General features: G+C 37.3%; 1 protein-coding gene across 5 annotated transcripts in view; it reads right to left on the bottom strand.

The window, feature by feature from the left end:
• VAT1L (vesicle amine transport 1 like) overlaps positions 1–22,037 on the bottom strand; it is a 59,885-nt gene that overhangs the window by 11,708 nt on the left and 26,140 nt on the right. For all 5 annotated transcript variants that reach the window (XM_064519728.1, XM_064519729.1, XM_064519726.1 and 2 more), the window contains 2 exons: positions 20,759–20,814; positions 18,349–18,543 (listed from right to left, as the gene is read on the bottom strand). In XM_064519728.1, the coding sequence (XP_064375798.1) occupies positions 18,349–18,543; positions 20,759–20,814 (251 nt within the window). The remainder of the gene's footprint in view (positions 1–18,348; positions 18,544–20,758; positions 20,815–22,037) is intronic.

The raw sequence follows: 22,037 nt of genomic DNA, 5'->3' as shown, positions 1-22,037 counted from the left end.
TTTTGGGGAGAATTCCAGATATTCTGTGTATGGGAACAAGTTTTATTTCTAACTTCCCTGACATCAGTGGTTCCATGTGAATGAGAAGGGCAGGTATTGGGAGGGGATGCAACTGATAGAGAGGAGATATCAACTGATAATAAATGTAATACTAGCATTTAATAGGTTCAATTACTTGAACATGCATTCTGTAAATAAGTATTATCCTTCAAATATTGTTTTCACAGGGGACAGTGCTTGCTGACCATTCCTCCAATCTCAATGGAAAATTAACTTTCCATTCGGAGAATCCAGAATTCCCCCTGGGAAAGCAAGAGCACTTCCTCCCATTACCCTCTTCCTGGTCCCCCTTATGCAGCTAAAACAATATGGAGAACAAGTTTGGCTTCTGCAGCCCGTCCGTGCAGGCTCTCTCTGACAGAAAGGAGAACTGTCTGCAAGCACATTCCTCACCAGTAATTAATTCCTCTCCTGCCCACTGCCATGCGTCTGAGGAGCCTGCAACTGCATCATGTCTGCAAAATCCCACGGACAGGATCTCCATGGTGACAGGGTCATGTGCTATGCAAATATCAGCTGGCTACTCAAGGTTACTTTGGCAACCCAAGTGTCACAGGTAATGATCCAGATCTCGTTCAGATTTATGAAAGAATAATCTGAATAAAAACTTGCCCATTTTTCATTCTAAGGTTGCTTCTATTCTGCTGCTGTTAATAACAGCTACTGTTTCAATGAGCCCTGAGCTATCTCCATTAGAATTACAAACACTAATATCAATAATACTTATGTAGGCATCATTTGTATGCAGTAATGAAGAAGAAGATGCCTGCTGCACAGTCTATTCTAGCTGAGATACCCTGTAAGCAGAGCTTTAATACTCCAGCTTTCATTAGTGCCATAAGGCAACATGGTTTTTATTATCAGACTCACTGCTGTGGTCTATTACAAAGCTATGTTGTCTTTAATATGAATTGTGAGTTGCATTATAATTGCAGATACTCTTCGCGGACCAGGAGAACATTCTGCTTTCTAATCATTGGCCTATATGGCTTTTAATATTGAAGGTAGCACTTCATACACAGAAAAATCACATGTAGTTTCTGTCTTTTGGATTATGTCTGTTTAGTTTTGGATGTCTGTGGAAGGGAGGAAATTCAGGAAACCAAGGACGATAGCTTTTTTTCTTGGCTGGCAGCTCTGAAGAAAGGGAACTGGTACACTGTTATATGCAGATTTTGCCTGTGTTGGGGAACGGGATGTAGAGAGCAGAAGTAAGTCTTCCTTTTAGGCTACGGTTGCCACAGCCCTGCTTACACGGCTTGGGCTGAGAGAAGGGGCGGCACAGTGGCTCCCTGGATACAGCCTTGCTGTGACGCACACATGATAAGCAGTCACGGAGCTCTTGGGACTAATTGCTGTGTCTTTCTAGTCCCAAAATTGACATCTGTCAAAATGTAGTCCTCTTGTTTTTCTGGCGTATTTCCTCATTAACTTTGAAATGTCTCTCTCATGTTCATGCAACGTGATATAGTGGAGTAGTATTTCACTGGGAAACATGCTGACTTTTTTTTAAGGGTTTTTTTTTTGTTGTTATAAGGTTACGATGCTATCCTTTCTCAGGCTAAGTCTTGTCTACAAGGTTTTTTAGAAAAGCTGTTTGCCTGTGTGCAACCACTGACAATTGCCCTACCATAGACACAGTTATATGGAGGAAACCATGCTTTTGCTGGTAGGGATCATTTCACTTGGGACCAAACAGAATAGACTGTACTGCCTGCAACGCACTTCTGTGGGAATAACCTGCATTTATGATAATATTCTGCTTGCACTGTGTAGCAGAACAGCTAGTAAAAAAAAAAGTGCTTCTAGTGTTCAGCTGACCCTGTGACAAAATCCTCTCTCTCAACAACATTGTGCCAGTTTTCTGTTTGCCTGGCATCCAGGTATAGAGGAAGCTGGCAAACCCATATCTGAAATGGGCCTGGATTATCCTCTTGCCCAGGCAGATTCTCCTCTCTCACCTACACCATTAGTTCTGATGAGACCTCTCAAATCCTTTGTTCTGCTGGCAGCTGAGGGTATGCAGCATCTTGCAAGACAGATGGAAAAGAAGAAGAAAAAAACCGCAAGGCAAAATATTTAACGGAGGTCTGAATTACGCTCCATTCCTGCCCTTGGCAAATATAGTCAGTCTGTAGCATGCAGAAATCAAGGACTGAGCATATGCAAAAAGACATGTGAATGTTAGGGTATTTGGAGCCAAATTTACATAAACACCTACTGGAAAAGAAACATGGTGAAAACGTGAATACAATCAAAATTTACTGCTAAAGTGTTAAGAAGTTAGTATAGTTAGCAATGATTTGAGCCCATTAGAGAATTTTAGACACAGGAGTAGGAAGATAACTTAGGTAATGAAGTCCAGGTCCTTACTGCAAAGCTAACGTCATCCTGCTAGTATCCATCTGAAACCAAAAATGATTTTATCTGACCTGCCTGTTTTATGCTGTGTTATGCTGAACTTTTGCACCAGTGGTTTTGCAGGTATACATGCAAATAGAAAGTAATTTTTAAATCCCTTTCATTCCTCCACTGCTATTCACAGCTGTGAAGAGCAGCTCTGGCCTCTACTCCCTTCTGCTGCCTGTCAGTGAGGAGAGACCTTTTCTCTGGAATACCTTTTAGCCTCACTATAGGTTGCCATGGAAGCAAGACTAAAACCAGACTCAAGATGAGAAAAATATCAAAGGAATAAAAACTGACGCTACAGGCAAATTCTGACTCTTAGAGTCCTCCCTCGGCTACTGAAGATATCTATTAAGTTATACATCTTTTAGATGGAGAGCTACATCTGCAGAACTGTACTGTTTTTGCTCTTTCCTTATTCCTATAAGCTCCTGCTGACGTCAGTGAGTATTTGTTTTTGCCTGAGTAAAATTCAAAGAAAAAGAGACTTAAAGCCTTGTAATTATACAATAACTGAGCCAAATCTTGCCAGCTTTTACTTATGAAGTCAGTTGGAGTAAAGCATAAAAAAGGCAGAACCAACATCAAATTAACTATTTAGAACTACTAAACAGTACAGCCTAGACCATCAATTTAGCCGAAACTTTCTTTCGTGGTTAAAAAAAAAAAAAAAAGAAAAAAAAAGACAGACCTTGAAATTTGATCTGCCAACATAGAGAATTCCAGCCCGTTAGGACAGCTCAGAGGGCATTCAGCACTTGACAGTTCAAGGCTAGCATTCTGGTCGTAAATGAAGTGCTACAGAAAGAACATCTCAGTGAGGCTATATGCGTTACCTTGGAAAACCCTGCACAGAGCAAGAAGGAAAGCTAATTTTGATCTAACCTTCAAACTAACACAGCACAGTCTTTCTCATTATCAGTTGTTATTAATGTAAGCTTGGAGAAAAGGGAAAAAGGACTTTTTTGCATTACCAATTAATACAGTAAATAATTACCTTATTACTTTCAAAGTCAAGAGAGTAGCAAAAAAGCCAAAACTCCCAAACTCAAATCTTCCGCTGCAGTCTGTCTAGTCGATGGCACAACACAAGTATACCAGCTCTACACTGGGATTAATCTATCTGAAGATCAGCACAGTGCTGTGGGGAAGGAGTACAGAACTATTAAAAAAAAAAAAATTAAAAAGTTCCTCAAACCTACTGACTATAGGGGGATCCCTCCTACATTACGCTTCCAGTTGCCACTGTATCCCTGTAGGCTCCCAGCAACTAAGTCTTTGGGATTGCTGGCAGAAATTAAGATAGCATGGTCCGAATTTATATTAGGCTTTAAGCATATCAAAGCCACAAGTAGGGGAGCTCGGAACTGGTCACCTTTATGGTACATTTCTCCATTCTGAGCAATGATGTACTTTATACTTAGTTGCAGCCAACTGTGCACACAAAGATGCCCTAGACGCTTACAACTTCGAGATACTCAAAAGCAAAGTGGTCCATGTGCTGTGGTTCGGATTCCTCTCCAATAAAAGACTATTTTGGGCTGCAGCAGCACCTCTTACTTTAGGGAGAAGTCTTTTGGCTGCAAAGGAGTTTTGGCAGTTTGCAGACAAAAGAAACAGAGACCCTTTGTATTTGGTTAAGATGCAGCAAGTCTCCCGCCTGAACTGAATGCATAGATGAAGTTCAATTTAGTGTATTCCTGTATTCCATCACAATCTATTATAAGGATTTACGTCAGGAAATAAAGTTTACGGCATTCATCACTATGTAATTAAAAAAAAGACACTGTCTGTTATTATTGATTATCAAGCTCCATGACATCAGTTTTTAAAATCTTGCCTCAGCAAAAAAATTATTTGAAAAAACACTGCACCAACCCACAAATATGTCTCATTTGTTCTCTTTCACATAAGCACGGTCTAGTAGTAAAAGAGTCATTAAATTCTTGCCCTCCTCCACCCCCAACACATGCACACTTAATTATAAGCATACTCCTTTGCATATTGTTGTCTTTCTAATTATAATGCCTAGGCTGTAGAAGGTGAATGTTGTTGATTTCCTCTGCACAGCCTTGTAGCAGCAGTGCTGTCCGGTTATTTCTCTGTGGGAGTCTGGCAAACAAAGATTCCTCTTCACACACAAGTGAAAGATCAGAGACAGCCTTTCTGGAACGATATTGTTTCACAGCCGTACAAGAGCTCCAAGCCTGAAATACTTCCAGAACCACAGCTTTTCACACAGACTGTCTAGACACTTGCAGGGCACTATTTAAAGACAGAAGAATCTTTTCTTTGACAGCATATTTTGAATTGCCTCCGAGAGCTAACTAGCTGCAAGGTGTTCCAAGTCAATGCATGTCTTAACTCTGCCTCTGGGCAAATGGGCACAAACGTTCTCACTTGGGAAAAAACAGCTAAGTGTGAGGTGAATCTTCAACATGCCTTTATCAAGAACCAGTGCTAATTCTACTAGGTTTCTGCATGTGTACCCAGTTACAGCAGAATATAAATGAAACACCAAAGACTAGAGCTCTGTTGTGGCAGGGACTCTGTTTCCTGTCTGAGCAGCGCTTAGGTGTGTGGGGTCCTGATTCCTGAGGTTTCCAGGCACAGCAAACTTTACGTTAATGGCAGTGTTAAACCTTCACAGTGAGAGCACTTGTCATTCCAGGCTCATGGATTTTATTTGTGGGTTTAACACTGCTTCACTAAATGGCTGTAAAGAAAATATTTGAACTACATGCCTTGGTTTCTTTATCTTTAAGATGACAGACAATATTCACAGAGTTCACAGGAATACTGCCATGTGCTGGAGCATTAGGTAGGTAGGAGGAGCCAGGTGGCTTTTTAAGTAAGACTAATGCCTCAGTGTTCACTGAGTTCACTCAATGTTTTCACTGTTCAGATCTAAATAACATGAGAAACTTACTCTAAAATGCTCAATGGGTAAAATGCCTGTTCTATATACTGTTTCTTATGTTCTCTCTAACCCAAAGTTCTCACCATGTTAGAAGCTGGATTTTGGCATAGATGAAACCCTGTTCTGACTTCATGTGAAGTTCATATGCTCCAAGGGCAGTAAATTAGGGAATATAATGCAACCAGAGTTCCCCCAGATACAATGAAGCTTGAGATGAGAACACAGATGGACATTTAACTTGTGTTATTCACACTAGTTACTGAGCCTCACTCCAGGATTCAAACCTACACACATCATTTAGGTTCATGTGTGTAGGCAAAAGAGAATTTCTGCTATTATTATTTTGCCACTGTGATGAAAAAGAATAGCTATTTGTCTTTTTACAATTGCATGTTCAGGCTACGAGCTCTTCCAAGTGCCTTTTGGGTAAGACAAAACAAGAACTCTCCTGCAGCTACTTTCTTGCTCTTTCCCAAGCTTTTATCAGTACCTGTTTATTCAAACTTCTGTTTATTGGCAGCAAAACAATTTATTTTATATAAATGAGATAATTCTTTGTGTGTTTCTCACTAGAGAGAATTTGCTTTGTTTTAGGAAGCCGCAAAACACTGGAAAGCTTTCCAAAAGAAAGGTCCTTTCTCCATCTCTCGTTATTTGACTAGTACTCCATGCTGATAGCTTGTATGACCCCTTAGCAAAATATCTTCTTGTTCTCATCTCTTCAGTTCTCCCCTCTACCAAAACTGTTGTTCAAGTAACTTTATCTTCACATAAGAATAATTTCTACAGTGTCTTTATTCTCCACAGCTTACCAGCACCACAGATTCTTTCAGTATTTCTCACCAAGACTATAAAACCACACTTAAAGCATTACAACTCGCCTGACAGTAGTTTCCTTTTTTTCCTCAACCTTCTATGTCCTGGCCTCTCTTCCTTGTCTTCTAACAATAGGGGCAGTTGACTGTCCATGCCTCACTCTCTTCTACTTCTTGGATCTTGTGATGAGGGAAAAGGATGTCAACACGTGAAATCCTGCCACAAAAAACGTGTTTCCTCTCCTACCCTTCTTGACGGGCAGAAGTTTTTTTTGGAAGTCAGGCAGAAACCCTGTGATCAGTATGACTTCTGCTGCTAAATTCCGTCATCATCTTATCTAAACAATTCAAGGGAGTTCAATATTTTCACCCCCAAACCCTTTTTTTACTCCTCAGACCTTTCCCTTCTTAATGTTCTGCTTTATTTCACAATATGGAATCTTAAAAAACAGTGATAAAAATTCAGAAATGTCTGTACTACCTCTGTCTGCTTGTCTGAAGGAAGTTTAAGTCTTCTTTTATTACTGCTACAGAGAAGAAATTATGTTCTATTCCAGTGTCAATTATTCCAAACCATAGGAGCTAAACTTACTGATTACAAAATATAATACACACTCAGTCTTCTAGACAGTAGAGATGTAATCATAAAAAGCCTTGACACTAATGTTTCCAATGTCTGGGAAGGCTCATATCCAAATCCCACCAAGATCAGATTACAAGAGCACATTACTATTGCATCTGAAAAAATCTTGTCTTTCACAACAATAGATTCCGTTCTACAAAATCTACTTTTAATCAGTAGAGCAATTAAGTACACGCTTGAATCTCATCAAGGTAAATCCCAAAGGTCTCTAAAGATCCAAATGAGAAAATATTTCTCCTTTAATTTCTTGTATAAATCTTTTGGTTTCATAAAGAAGTACCATGAGGATTGAGCATCTAATTATTCCTAAGAAGTTGTTATATTTTCCCATTACTCAAGAAGCTCTCTAAGTCAGAACCCACCGTTGGGTGTTACCAGGTATCTTCATTAAAATTCTCCTTAAAAACAAACAAACAAACAAAAAACCAAAAAACAAAACCCATAGATAAATTATAATACAGTTGTAATGTTAGAGAATATGACTCATGTTTATCCTTAGTATGAGCTTTATCATTTTACAATAAGACTGAAGTCATTCACGTAGGCGAGATAAAAGATATTTGAATTTATCTTGTTCACTAGTTGACAGTTTTGCAGTATATTTTCCAGTCTTATTTGTTTTATTACTTAGTATTTTTTCTGGCATGGTTAGAAAATGTCTCATTCTAAACTGATGTTAAAGATCATAACTGCACATAAGTACTGTACCAACGTGACATAGACATAACCGACAATAGACTAAAACTCAGGTTCTTCTGAATATGACTGTTTTTTGGAGATGCTAGAGAATTTACTTGTACATGACACCTTTACTCTGTTAAACAAAATACATATGAACAAAGACTTGAAACTGCCTGTGATGAGCTAGGCTTTTTTTTTTTTTTTTTTTTTTAAACACATATAGTCTACATTTTCAAATGCATGCACTTTATTACCACATCCAAAACCTGAACTTTGATATTCAAAACAGTATATTCAGTAAAATCAGAACAGCTGAAAATCAGTTGCTCAGTTGAAATTCTTAAATTACATAGCTTCCTTTTTGCATTATTTTCTGTAACTCAGTGACGGTAATATGCTGGTTTGCCCTGTAAAATATTTTTGTGTTCAATCACTCACAGCAGGCTACACATACAGAAATCTTTTAGTATTGACATCAATACCTTGGTGTTAATTTATTATCATTATCTGTAATGAGCAATATCATCATTACTAAACTGCAGTACCATAAAAAAATCTCAATTATCATATTAAAGTTAGATTACATTACTCTAAGAGATGTCTTTAAGCCCAAGAGTAATTTTGTTTTTAAAACTAATGTGCGCATAAAATGATTGGAAGGAATATATGAGCCATTTTCATTAGGTGAGAACATTCATCTTGATTAATGATTATTATACACTAAAGTGTTATGTTGCATCGGATACAATCAAAAAAAGCTATATTGCATTTTGTTCAGGGCAAAACTACCATAAAGGTAAACTGTGTTCCAGCAGAAGTTCCACACTATTCTTAGAAAAGGAGAATTTAATGACAGTATTCTTTAATGTAAAATGATAAAATGTTAAAGTTTTAAAATCGCATTATGGGGAATTTTTGATAATTGAAAAAAAGTCAGATCAGGTCAGCCTAATAATCAGATAGCATCAGAACAGACTTGTACATAGTGCATGCTGCTGAGTAAGTGCCCGTGACCAACTTTCACAGCCTTTGGAAAAATTTCACGAGTGTTTTGGTGAACCCTAAGTTGGGCTTAAAGCAAGACCTGGAAGACATTAGTTTCCACTGACTGGCTTTCCAGAGTGTAATGAATTTCTGTTTTACAGTGGAATTATTACATGAGGGTATGTCGAAATCTCATGCATTAGTTCCACTGTAAGCAACGTAACTTCCCCTTTTTGGTAGGTTTTCAAGACATTGTTTTCCTTAGAGCAACTGTCCCTGCAGCCATAATACCATTCACTGGACCTACCAGGAACAGTCAGAGAGGAAGAGGTCACAGTGAGCTTCAAAAGAGAGCATCTGGGATCAGATGTGGAGTACTGAGAAATATGACTGCAAAAGATGGCCAGGTTTGCATATTCTCCCTAAATTACATCTCTTTCTGCCACTGTTGGAGATAGTGTACTGGGCTAGATGGAGTATCGTTCTGACCTGCTAGGGCATTTTACGTTAAGCAGGATTGCTCAGTACTGCATTAGGGGATCTTCTGGGTCTGTGAGAGGGTACTGCTCTATGCACTATAAATGATGCTCCTCATAAATGCTCCTAATGTATTTAGGAGAGGTCCATCTCATCTCCAGAAATACCACGGTCATCTTATTACAGTCATGTTACTGGTGTTTCTAACCTTTAGGAACTCAAGGTCCAGGTTGTGATGATCCAATCTGAACCTTAACATGTGTCAGGTAGGACTTGAACATTGGAATGCATTGACTCCTGAAATCTAATATTCAACTGTCCTTCCTAGTTACAATCAATACCTGCAATAGATTATCTGGTTAATATGTAGAAGATTATAGATCAAAATTTTGTATATGATACAGATAGTATTAAGTACATTTTTGTGATGTCTGCAAAGTTATATGAAGCTTTTTTGTTGTGTCTTTTTTTGCAATGAGCAGAATCTAGTAACTTCATTAGTCTTCATTAGTATGAAAATCCAAAAATCAGATGAATTTTGCACTACTGCTCCTGAGATTTCTATCAGCTTCCACCAGTCTGCCAAACCTAGTCATCAATATGAGCAGCTGATGGGACACAAACTTGGTTTTGCTGATGGAACTAATACTTTAGTTTTATTTTGGCTATTGTTGCATAGATACGCTGACAACCAGATCCTAGAAGAAGAGCTACAATGTTCATTTTAGAAAGTCATTTCTAAAAGCAAAAAGGCCTAATACATTTCACTTACCAGAGATCTATAACTCTGCTGACAAAACTAAACATTTAGCTGTAGTAGAAGGATGTTTATGTGAATCTTATCTCTGTATAGGCTGAACATATGGAATCCAAAAAGCAGAGAAATCTGAGCTAGAATACACAGAAAAAAAAAAAGTTGAAGGCGTGCTATCTACTGATGTTTTTCCACCACAGTAATTTTGCACTCTCAGAAATCATCGCATTCCCTTCTGCTCTATTAACCTTTTTGCTCATCTTCAGTCATGGAGGATTGCCACAGGGACCAATGTCGCTGAGGTAGCATCTTTTAGAAAAAAGAGATCTAGCATATTTAAATATGGAGAGATATTTTCCTTATTCTTATCTCCCACTCCCTTTTGAGTCTTTTCAGTGACTCCCCAGATAGCATATGAGGCATTCTTTGATTAATGAAGTATTAGATTCACAGGCTAGAGCCAGTAAAAAATAACTAGCCTGATCTTTTGCAAATTAGAGACCAAAAACCTCATCCAAAAATCATCAGGGATTTACTTTACAGTCTGAAAATGAGAAGGTTTCAAAGGCAGGAGATTGAATTATTTGTATCCTATATTGTGCCAGACATATAAAGATGACATTTCTCAGCTCTCTCAGCATCCCCAGTTAGACTTCAGTAATTCAGATTCAGTTTTTTGAAAAATCCTTACCACCTGGCAAAATAAGTCTTCTAAAATTTGAACTGAGACCAAAAGGTTTCTCAGCAAATGAAAACAGTCACGAACAAACCTTCACATGAACCTCAGACTTCTCCTTCATGATACCCTGGGAGAAAAGGTGAATTTGTCACATTAGCAGTCCCTGCCAGTTCAACTTGAACAACTGAGGGCTTTCTTTCTGAACCAGTCAACTAATTAACAAAGAAGCGTGAGTGGAATTTTTTGACATAGGAGAATCCTAGGTTCCATTCACAGGCTGTGTAGCTTAAACTGAACACACTAATACTGCATAGCACAAGCATGAAATAGTATCTAAATGTCACCCTGATAACTTAAATTTAGCTTCTAATATTCTCCCTTTTGCTCCTGCTATTTATCTAGTGTTTTTAATTTATGGTACCCTATAGTTATTTCTTTGAGTTATAGAAAGCACTCATTGTTCTAAATCTTAAGAATTCCTTGCCAGTCAGAGGTACTACCGGGTCACTAGAACAGAAGATAATGGAAACTTTCTGCAAAACTCCTTTTAAAAAAAGCAATGGACTGAAGTATATTTGAAACAAAGATATAAAACAAGTAGGTTTTGGTCTCTAATACTTCAAAAAAAACATCCAGAAGTTGTTTTCAAATAGGAAAATTACTCCATGAAACAGTTTCCTGGAGTCTTGAGAAAAGCTTAAATTATTTGACACAAATAGTAAATTTTAAGTGTAAAACAGAATCAATCATTCAGGATTAATGTAGAACAAATACACTCAGTCTCCCATAGTTCTGCACTCATGTTGGCATTTTTAAAGGTGTCCTTTGCATCTCAGAAATACCTGCTCTACCTTGGTAAAGCATTCCATAGCTAGGTCTCTGGCTATTTTCCTGCAAGGGTAGTATCACGTCAGTTTAATACATTGGGGATCTGTGCCAATTTATTACTTAAAAGTCAGCTGATATATTCCAGTAAGCAGACTCCTCTTATAAAATACTGTTTCTCTGCAATAATTAATCAGCAGCTTGCTCCATGGAACAAGTTTGTTCTTATTTATCTAATAAATGACAACCTAGTCTAACCCACATACAATCTCCTTTTGCTAATTTAATTAACTGGAAGTATGTGACTAGTTTATCTCTAGTAGTACACATTTTCTTCAGGGGAATCCATCAATGCTTCCTGTATTATTTTCCTCCCTTTTTCTCCCTCACACTATCCATCTGGAACTGAGTCTACCTGTTGTTTTCCTTTGGCCTGCAGTTACAGAAAGCTATTATCTCTGTAGCACACAAGGACAAATAGAAATGACAACCTGGCATAACCCTAAAACATATATTGTGACTCAGCACTGTACTTTCAACTTCTGGTGTTTCATGTGTTCTAGAAAATATTTTCTGCCTGCATATCTCCATAACTAATTAATTCTTAGCAGAGTGATTACTAAGTAGATTAGAAAAGTGCTGTAGCTGCGGGCTGTATTTATGTTAATTCAGAGTTTTAGTCTCAAGCTAGTCAGCTTCTAACTTTTGTAACAGGTTACAAATTTGAACACAGGATCAGCATTCATCAGACATTTTGCCAAAATACTTTTCCATGTTGGCTACTTCATTTCAATACATTAAGATTTTGTTCCCATGCTGCTATACAGCTTACTGCAATTTGGTGGAATACGTACAGTTCTGAGATCAGAGCTCCCAGTGAACGCTTGGGATCACGAAAGCGCTCAAGTGCTGAGACACAGCCCAGGGGCTTAGCTGTTAGAAGCCCAAACTGGAAGTCAGGGTTCTTGAGGCTCATCCTACGTCCTACAGCTAACATGCTGCATGGCATTAGAACAGTGAAGATACTCTTTTTTTAATCTACCTATTAAATATTACAGTATGGATATTCTCAGCATGCAGAAAGGGATGGTCTGTAGCCTCTAGATGACAATTATTTGTTTATACACACAGGTAATTAGCTGGCAGGTTAGACAAAGCAAGCTAAATTTCAGAAGCTATAAAAAAAGAAAGAAAAGGAAACAGAGCTGAAACTAATTAATTACATTCCATTCATGCAGCTTGAAATTCATGCAGTATTTATGAATAATATATAATATATAGCAATTAAAAAGAATTGACTTCTGCTTATATATTTAACAGACTTAACAAGTGAAGTCTGAGCTTTTTAAAACAGCTCATTTACCCAACCTGATTCTGTGGTAATCAGGACTAATGTTACATATCTGAGGCCTTATCTTGTGCCCACAGTGTCTAAATCTAAGTCTTGCCCTGCTTCTATCTCACTCATTTAATAAAGCCATAATCACCTTCCATTGCTATCCATAGTATGTGAAGCCAAAAAACCTTCCGGACCGTGCCGTCACTTAGCAATACAGGTAGAAGGGGCAGAATGAATTATTAAGTAATAGGAAGTCCCGCTGAACAACGTTAAAGGGGGAAAAAATGTAAGCAAGGTGATACAAGCATTTAATAGGAACTTAATTCATGTGACAGCAGCAAGGGTTCCATAAGCAAGTGTGAACTATGCTTTGCAGGAAAAAAAACTGCAGTAGCTGATTAATCCCCAGTACTTTCAAGATATGTTTTCTTCCTCTAAACATATAGTACTGAAATTATTTGGAATTTCAATTAATTTTTACCTCAAGTAAGCATCTTGGGAAGCATTCTTTGCAAAGTCTTTATTAAAAATCAACTTACTCATGGCTCAGTTTTCATTCATTTAGAACTTGTGTGCATTATACTTAATGTTATTGACGTAAACTTTAAATGGAATGGCTTTCTCCTTACTCTTACCAAAGTGTAAAAAATATTTTTTCCTTTAACTGTGTATAATTAGATCACAAACACAGAAGGAAGCTACCTAGAAATAATCCAGTTTTGTTTCTCAGGCTGCTTTTCCCACATTACTGTTTTGAAACCTCTTACATCACTAGACATAGCTTCTTGGATTTTTGTAAGCTTTGATATCTGCATGAAGCTTGTATAAAACTTGTTATGCTAGACTTGGTTGTACACAGAGAAACAACAGTGATGAACAGATAAAACATTTAAATACACTTTGAACTACTGATGTTTATTTTATATAGCCAGAGCGAACAGAATTTCACACTTAGGAAAAACAGAAAGAGAATCCCATAGCAGTGTCACAGGGCAGCACATCTGCGTGCCTGATACCTGTTGAGCAGCAAAACCATGCAGGAACAACTGCACATGAAATACTGTCAGGGAAATATTCCTCATATCAGAACAAGCGGAGTCTGCATTCTTATGCTGGAGGAGCAGTCATAGCAAAAGAAACTTCGATGTGTTCATGGGATTTTTTGCAGAATGAGTTATATTTTCCTCTTTTTATAATACAACACTGCAAAGTAAGTTGTTTTATGCTTAAGGAAAAATTACTCTTCTAGGTATTCCATGCTGGGTTTTTACTTTGGCTATTAATGAACTCTCGCTTTCTTCATGTTACTCTAGATCACTCTGCATAACTTGAAGAACAAATGTAGGATCCAAACCAGATGGTATGGTAGTCACTTGTCTTCAAATATCGGCAGAAAAAGAAATATATATAGTTTCTTTGCCCAAATAAGCTGGTTTTATACACCAGGAGAAAAAAAATGCACATGCCATTTTTGGCATTGCTACTACAGTACATTGTCACTACAAAAAAAAAATTACATGAGATCACATTTAGTATCCATAACAAGACCTGACGTTCTAATATTATCAGATTATCCTCTCACTACATTAAAAGGTAGTAATGGGTCAGTTTTCTCTTTTTTGCTGTAATGATATATGAATACCTTTTTGCCTTAAGCCAAGATCAACAAAAGACATGAATAGCTTCTGATGAAATTAAACTTGCTGATTTAGAGGGTCACTCTTTTAGAGGGACACTCTTATTATTTTGCTAGCATGCGTTACAGAAGTTTTGGGTTTTTTTTTTTCATAGAACAGTGTTGACATCTAAAAGCATGCTTTGAAAAGGTAATTTATGTCAAAGGATGCTTTCAGTAGAAAAAACAGATTTAGAAACATGAATCCTTTGAAGCCACAGAGCAGTGCTAAAACAGACACACTGTGATGGCTTTGCCCTCCCCAAAATGTAGTATATGGTCTGTATGGAAAGTGTTCCTTTGCCCTCTTTCTCATCACTGGATTACAATTTTCATTTTGAATTTATAAGGCTTCTGCTGTTTCCCTTTGCATGCTAATAACATTGATGACTAATGCAGAGATTGGGAAGTACATGAAAACAGGGACACATGAGAAATTGATTCTTTTAAAGGAAATCATGGTATCAGCAGGTATTCTGTAATGATACTAAAATGTGATCAGTTGCATTGCACTCCTTCCAGGTTTAGGTTTTTAAACATGGCTTGTTTTTCCCTTAGCAATTGACTGTAGAGAAAAGCTCTGCCTTAGAGACAATAGAGACAAGGGAATCTCACTTATATAAAAATTGTATTTACAGCTAGACCTGCAACATGATGAGTCACAAAAAAAAAAAAAAGAAAAAAAACAAGGAAACTGATGTTGTAGTGATGCTTACAAACTAAATTATGGTGCTAGGCTCTTACCACTCAAAAACATGCTATGCCCTGACCATAAGACAAAGTAATCAGAATGCTCTGATGCACATTTCAAGGACCATAGGCCTTGACCCATAAATCTGTTTAGTGCCTTGATTCCAGGGATTTCAGTCACAGCTAAGTGCCAAAGTATATTCCTCGATCTGGGCTACAGTTCTTGCATCGCTATTTGCCAAGTAACAGGTTGCTAAAGGTATTATTACATTATCACTTCAAAGTAAGGGCATGAGATTTAATTTAGTGCCCGCTATAAGGTACCAGCCTTACATTCTAATATTACCAGATTATCCTCTTACTTGGTTAAGAGTAAGTAATAACTCTGCTCTACAGGTTTCAGCATTTTCACCATTCTTATTGGCCCTAAGGCAGTAAAGGTCTTTGATGCCACTGAGACATATGAACGGAATTAATACCTTTGGTATACAAAACAGATCTGTAATCAAGGTGTCTTCCCATAACCTTGCTGGTCATCCATATGGCCCAAAATAGTCCAGATCTGATAACTTTCTGACATGCCGAAGAGTCCCTTTTTAAACAGGTAGCCTAATGTGAGGGACAGGAGCCTACAGATATTATGACGACGTGGACCAGGTTTTGAACTGCAACTTTCCTGACTGGCTACTCATGTGCAAAAGTTTGTGACAGTTTTGTTTTACTTGCCATCAGTAGTACTTTAAACTGCTGTAAGTCACCTACAGAAACTGCTTATAAATCCTATGCCCCTAACACGTTCTACTTTGAATATGTATTTGGTTTTCTTTTGCAATTATAAAAAGCTGAAGAAAACAGAATTTTAATGGAAAAGTCCAACATGTAGGTAGTTATTCAACACACTGGATTTTATAAGAACCTCCTGCTTTCATCCTGGATAATAATCTGGAATCATCTACCGTGTACAGCCAAAGATTCACAGACCCTCAGGAGAATGCTAGCTCACTAAATGCACACTACAAATCAATCAGAATGAAGATCGAATAACCGCAAATCAAGGATTAGATAATTAGTTACTGACAGAGAAACAACCACAAAGCTCAGCAAGTATCCACTGAATACTAATTCTGTTTTAAACACTTTGCATTTAGTCCTCAACTATGATGCATCTTTCTGTGCATCATATTAACTTTATTCTGCGAATCTGAACTGAAGGTATTTATAAACCCACAAAAATATACGCCACAAGTAAAATGATAATGCCCAGAATGAACAGTATTCCTGAAGACGCTAGCCAGTAATTTCCTTTGTAATTTGCCAGATAGATCACGAAAAGTGAGCAGGCTTGATAAATGAGCTGTAGTTTTCTAGATTGCAGTCCTTAACAGATGTATTTACACATTTCCCAATCTAATGGTAGAAATGCTGCATGTTACTGCCAAGTGTTATATGAAATGTTACCAAACAAAAATCTCCCAACAAATTCCCATCATGCTGACTATTAAAATTAGCCTGCAATGTGCAGTTTTTCTCTTTTTACTTTTCTTCTTCTTGATCAGGACATGTTAGGCTGTTGTTACTGTTTTAACTACCCTTTTCTTACTCACCAATACAGGAAAAGTACACATGTACATGCACAAAGAAATTGCAGAATGCCTATCTAGAGCATTGTGTCAGTTAAATTTTCTTAAATACTTTGTGAGGTCATTTAATAAATAAAACAAGATGGGTCAAAAACGTAACTGATCTTGATTCTATTTTACACTGCTCTTTAAAACACTTCCCCTTTCAGGCAAGGGCAGAGCAATTTTGTCTTGCCTGACCTCAGCCTAAGCCAGCTGCTCTTTATCCAACATCTGATTTCCCTTAAGCAGTTTGACATTTCAGTTCATTTAGTCAAAATTAGCGATAGAGCTGAATGCCACTCCCATGCCACTGGCTGGTAAGCCCAAGGTGTTACAGAGTTGCTACCGGTGACAGCGTGGACTCAAGTAGACCTTACAGAGAAACAGGAACAGATTCCCTGGGGAAGACACAGACGAAGGTTTCCCGTGATGTTATTGTTCCCTGCTCCACATTTTGCTGGAGAGGAACAAATGGAGCCCCTGTAGGGCTGGACCGTTTGTATCTGCTGTATCAAATAAAGTCCCACACTGGTGTACACTAGGGGCAGATGCAGTGAGAGGATGATGAGACATATAGTTTCCATGTTAGCATGACCTGAGGCAGTACACACCTTCTTGTCACATAACCTGGCAAAGGCAAGCACAACCCCCAGCGAACACTGCAATGTATCCTGCTCCAAGTACCACACCATGGAGTCCAGCCACATAACTTGGAAACCTTACCTGTGCCCGTGACCATGATTATCCTTTAATGTCACTTGAATATTCTGTATCATATGTTGGGCTTCAAACCCTAACCATGGGCATTCAGAATTGTATTTTGTTTATATTAATGATATTGTATTTTGTTAAGTCTGATAACAACTATTTTCTCATGGATGCATGGCAATACCAGCCAACATGTTCAGACACAGCCAGAATTTTTTGGCAGCACCTTTTGAAAAGCAACCATGTGACTACAATTCACATTCAGCAGAGCTCTTAAGGATCACATATCTTCGTGGTGTGTCGGACTCAGTGCACTTCTCAAACAAATGAAAGGCAAAACGGAATCTGTTGTGCTACTATAATTGTGTCATTTCCTTATATGTTAATATCTGTTCATATTTTTAAGAATACTAAAGTTCATTTATTGGTATTTTAGATATAAATTTCTCAGAAAACAGTGCTTTGCCAAGGGCTTGTATCTAACGAGTCTATTATGATCAGATTAGCTCATTCACATTCCTTTAAGGAGAGTTGAACAATTAGAAGGAAAAATATATATATATATCCTCCATGAATTTAACATACATTAAAAGAGAATTCTGATTTGACTGTATCTGCGATACATTTTCAGTAACTTCCCAAAAACCTTTGAGCTTCCAAGATTTGCTAGTGTAAATATAAAAATGAAACTTAAGCTTATGTATTTGATCTTTCACCCAGAGTGTATTTTAAGTTGCTTTCAGTTATAACATCTGCATTTCATGCTGCATTCGTTAGCTACAAATTTCATGCACTTAAACAATTTTCTGAGATTCAAAAACCACATTTATTATTAGCGTTTTAAAGAAAGTAGCACAGAGCATTTGAAACTCCAGATATATTTACTAAAAAAAAAGTGTGAAGAGTTCTGGATCATGCAGTTTCTGAATGGCAAGCGTTTCAGAGACAGTTTTTGCGCAAACTGGAAGACGAATACATTAGTAACTACAAATCCATTATTTAAATATAATTTTACCTCTAGAAATGTGTATTTTTATAAATTTTGAAATGCAGAAAAGCTTTGCTCCTACCTCTTCCAAGGCCCATAAGGAATCAACCACAGGCTTGATTTTCTTATTATTGTACAGATTTATGAGTTTGTCCATTACGCTCTTGATCAAGCCACCTCGATTCTGTTTGAAAAGTAGATTCAACAGAGAAAATCCAGCAATGACTTTGTTCTCCTCATACAGCTTGATAGGATTTACTTTCTCAACCTGCCACCACTAGAAAAAAAGAAATGACAGCAGGGTTAGAACAACACTCTTCAAGACATGTATAGAAAAGTTCACGAGAAAACTATCTGTGCAAACACGATACACTAATCAAAGTGAGAGATCAGATTTCCATGCCAGAGAAGCTGGAATAATGGCTTGATCTCCAAATTACATTTGTAGAGCTGGCTCTCCTGTTTACAAGCATTTTATTTGAGAAAAAGGTAAAAAAAACATGCAGTTGCTGAATAACGTGGAAACAAACTACAGATTTTGTTGCATGACCATAGGCTATTAGAAGAAAGATGAACAGTTCAGTGTTTAGGACATGGAATTAGAAATAAGGGATCTGGACCTCCCTTCTTAGTTCTGCTGCTATCTTTTTCTGTGACCTCAAGAGAGCCATGTAAGCATCTAACCTTTGCGAGGAGCTCTTGACTATTGCTCTTCTCTCAAAAGAGCGAAGAAACCATATACTGCTTAGCTAGCTTCCATTCCACCCATTAGTATGTCTGTGGTTTGTGAGCACACCTCATAAGATCTAATGAAGTTATTTTATCTCATTTAGTCCAAGAGCATCCTGAAGACTGAGAATCCTCTTTCCAGTGAGTTTTATCTGAATGGGTCAATTTTTAATTAAAATTTTCATACAAATTTGATGAGTTAATTTTAAAGTATTAATTATATTAGCATAAAAACTAGTTATACTTTTACAAACAATTTGATGCACTACTTAAAATTTTATTATATATTTGCCTTGGTTTTCTTACCAATCTGTGGAAGTAGCATTGGATAGAGCATTTGGAGAGAAGAACCATTTTACAGTAAAAATATTGTAGTAAGTTTTTTTTTCATAGTTCTGAACTTGAAATCAACAGTTTTATTTAATTTTGATGTTAGGGTAGTCAAACACCATGCTGACAGCAAGGAATTCCAGAAAGCCCCCACAAAACTGAGTGAGCAAGCAACAAGGTGGCATAGAAACTTCAATATGGACAAATACAAGGTTTTGGGGAAAATTATCTAAACTATGCTACAGATGCTGATACTGGAAATGGCAGCTGCAATTCAAGAAATAAGTTTGGCAGATAAGGGGTGGAAATAAAATAAATTGTTCTATTCTTCTAAAAAAAATTGAATACCAATACTACCTGAAAAATATTTCAGTTGAACCTGCCGTCCATGGACCAATCTACCTTACAGGTTTTACAATGTGTGGCAATCACATGCTGGACACAGTTATATTAATAGTAAAAAGGACACTTAGTAAATATTATCTTGTTTTATTTCAAAAGGCATGACAACAACATAAAGATTGTGTCGCTATAACTGTTGAGAAAAGTTAGGAGGCGAAGTATATTCATGCTTCTTGTTAGAGTCTTTGTTTTATCTTGATTTGACTTCCACAGAAGCTTTTGAAGTTAATTTCTCTTGGGAAGGGGCTGTTGCTGGAAGCTGTTAATGAGCTCTTGGCAGAAAGATTTTATGATCTGTCTTTAGTCAGGACTTCTCCCTCTGTCTTATCTGAAGGAATCGCTTTCACACCTGGTTATTTCTCACTAGCAGTTTATTTGATGTATTTGTCCTTTTTTGTCTTTAAGTTTTCTGAGCAGATTTTGTTGCTGTAGTAAGTCAAAGAACAATTTTTTTAACACTTGAGTTCTGATTTTGTTGACATCAGTGAGAAAAAAATGTAACAGCACAATCTCTTTGATGTCACTTGAAAGGGAAGTGAAGGAGAACTGAAAAATGTATTTTTGTACGGAACTAATCTCTGAAAAGCTGGAAATGACTGGACACAAGCCCAGTCTTAAGAGATAGAGATCTCCTTTAATTCATTGCACTGTACTGACAGTTTTTTCAGAAATAAGGAATCTACAGGGCACAGTTATTCTTATCCATGGATATGACATTCTACCATCAATGAATAAACAATGCACTATGATTTTAAATGTAGCTGTACTGATATATGTCTGTTAGCTAACAATTTAAACAGGCATTGTACACAGATCCATTTCCTGTCTAGCTGTTATACCAAAGGAAAACATGTCAGATCACATTGCATTCACAAAATTCTTCATTTTAGCAACATGAGATGTAACAACTTAATGGAGATGAAAGAGAATGATAAAGATGAAAATGTTTCAAAAAAAAAAAAACAAAAAAAAACAAAAAAACCCTGAGGTTAGAGGAGAGTGGAGCAGAATAACAACAGTGTGACACTTACTGATTTCGCAAAACTGAAGAAGCTTTTTGTTTCCCCAGTAACCATGTTAGATGAACCTGTAAAAGATGAGTACATTTACAGACAACTTATTACATGCTGACAAGCAGATCATTTACTATATGTAAAATGGTTTCTGTGATTCATACTTTAGAAAAACTTTTCTCCACAGGTTTAAAATGGATTAGTAGATGTCCTTTTACTTTGGGAATAAACAACAAAGAGGCCAAGGTGACAGAGCCCTACAAGTTAATAGATATTCTGAGATCACAAAAACATAATTTCTTAAATCTTCCAAAAACAGAAACAGGTTAAGTGTCACAAGGCATTCTGACACCAAATCTCTTCTATAGCTCTCTACTTCTCTGCAGTAAAATGCCATCTGCCTCTGACACACTATCATTTAGGAGCTATCACTACACAGATGTCCCTTCTCATCAGCAGATACATTTATCTCACCATCAGAGATCTGACTAATACATGGGTGAACATACAAACGCAGTACACTTCAACCTGCTAACAAGAGTAATGACGATTCACTTGGCTTGGACTTCGTTACAGACAGGCAGCCAGGTTGGCTTCTAGAGTCCAAGCAGATGTTTGAGTGACAATGTATTCACTGTTCTCGCTACTCACTAGCTAGATGAAAGCACAAGGAAGCACGTATGCTTATCCATGATGTCATTCCACCTTCCACTGCAATATAGACATAGTCTTCATTTAAAAAGCTAAGCAATCCCTTCAGCTGTCTTCCTATAGAACTTGGCCAACTGTGGTTTCATCATCAGCAAACACACAGCAGGCAGGCAGAGCAGCAGGAGAGATGTCTACTCTGTATGCATAGCAGCCAATGTACATAGTCTTGTCAAGTGAAGACTAGAGATTTCTTCTTCAAAGCTTCCTCCAAGTTTCCTTCCCACAAGAATAGAATTCTGTTTTATTACAATTTCCTTGGCCATACGATTTGATCCCTGTAGTCCATAAAATTAGAGAACCAAGCATTCTCCTACGCTTTTTTTTTTTTTTTTTTTGCTGTTGTTGCATGCATGATTTCAGCAAATGATGCTAACAATCCAAAACAAACATACAGTTTCACTTTGGGATTTTTTTTTTTAAAGAGTTTTTGTATTAGCCTTTATGTCTCAGTAATTTAGTCTATGCTCAGCCTCACTAAACTTCTCAATTGGAAATGTCCAGACTGAAAAAAATCAGCCACACAGATAAGCCTCAAGTTCTGGAGGGGGTAGCATGGATGATTTTAAAAGAGCTTTTGTGTTTAGCA

This window comes from Dromaius novaehollandiae, chromosome 13 (genome assembly GCF_036370855.1).
Source record: "Dromaius novaehollandiae isolate bDroNov1 chromosome 13, bDroNov1.hap1, whole genome shotgun sequence".
Taxonomy (NCBI): domain Eukaryota; kingdom Metazoa; phylum Chordata; class Aves; order Casuariiformes; family Dromaiidae; genus Dromaius; species Dromaius novaehollandiae.
Note: the sequence above shows the minus strand (reverse complement) of the source record. Positions and strands in the feature narration are given on the sequence as shown.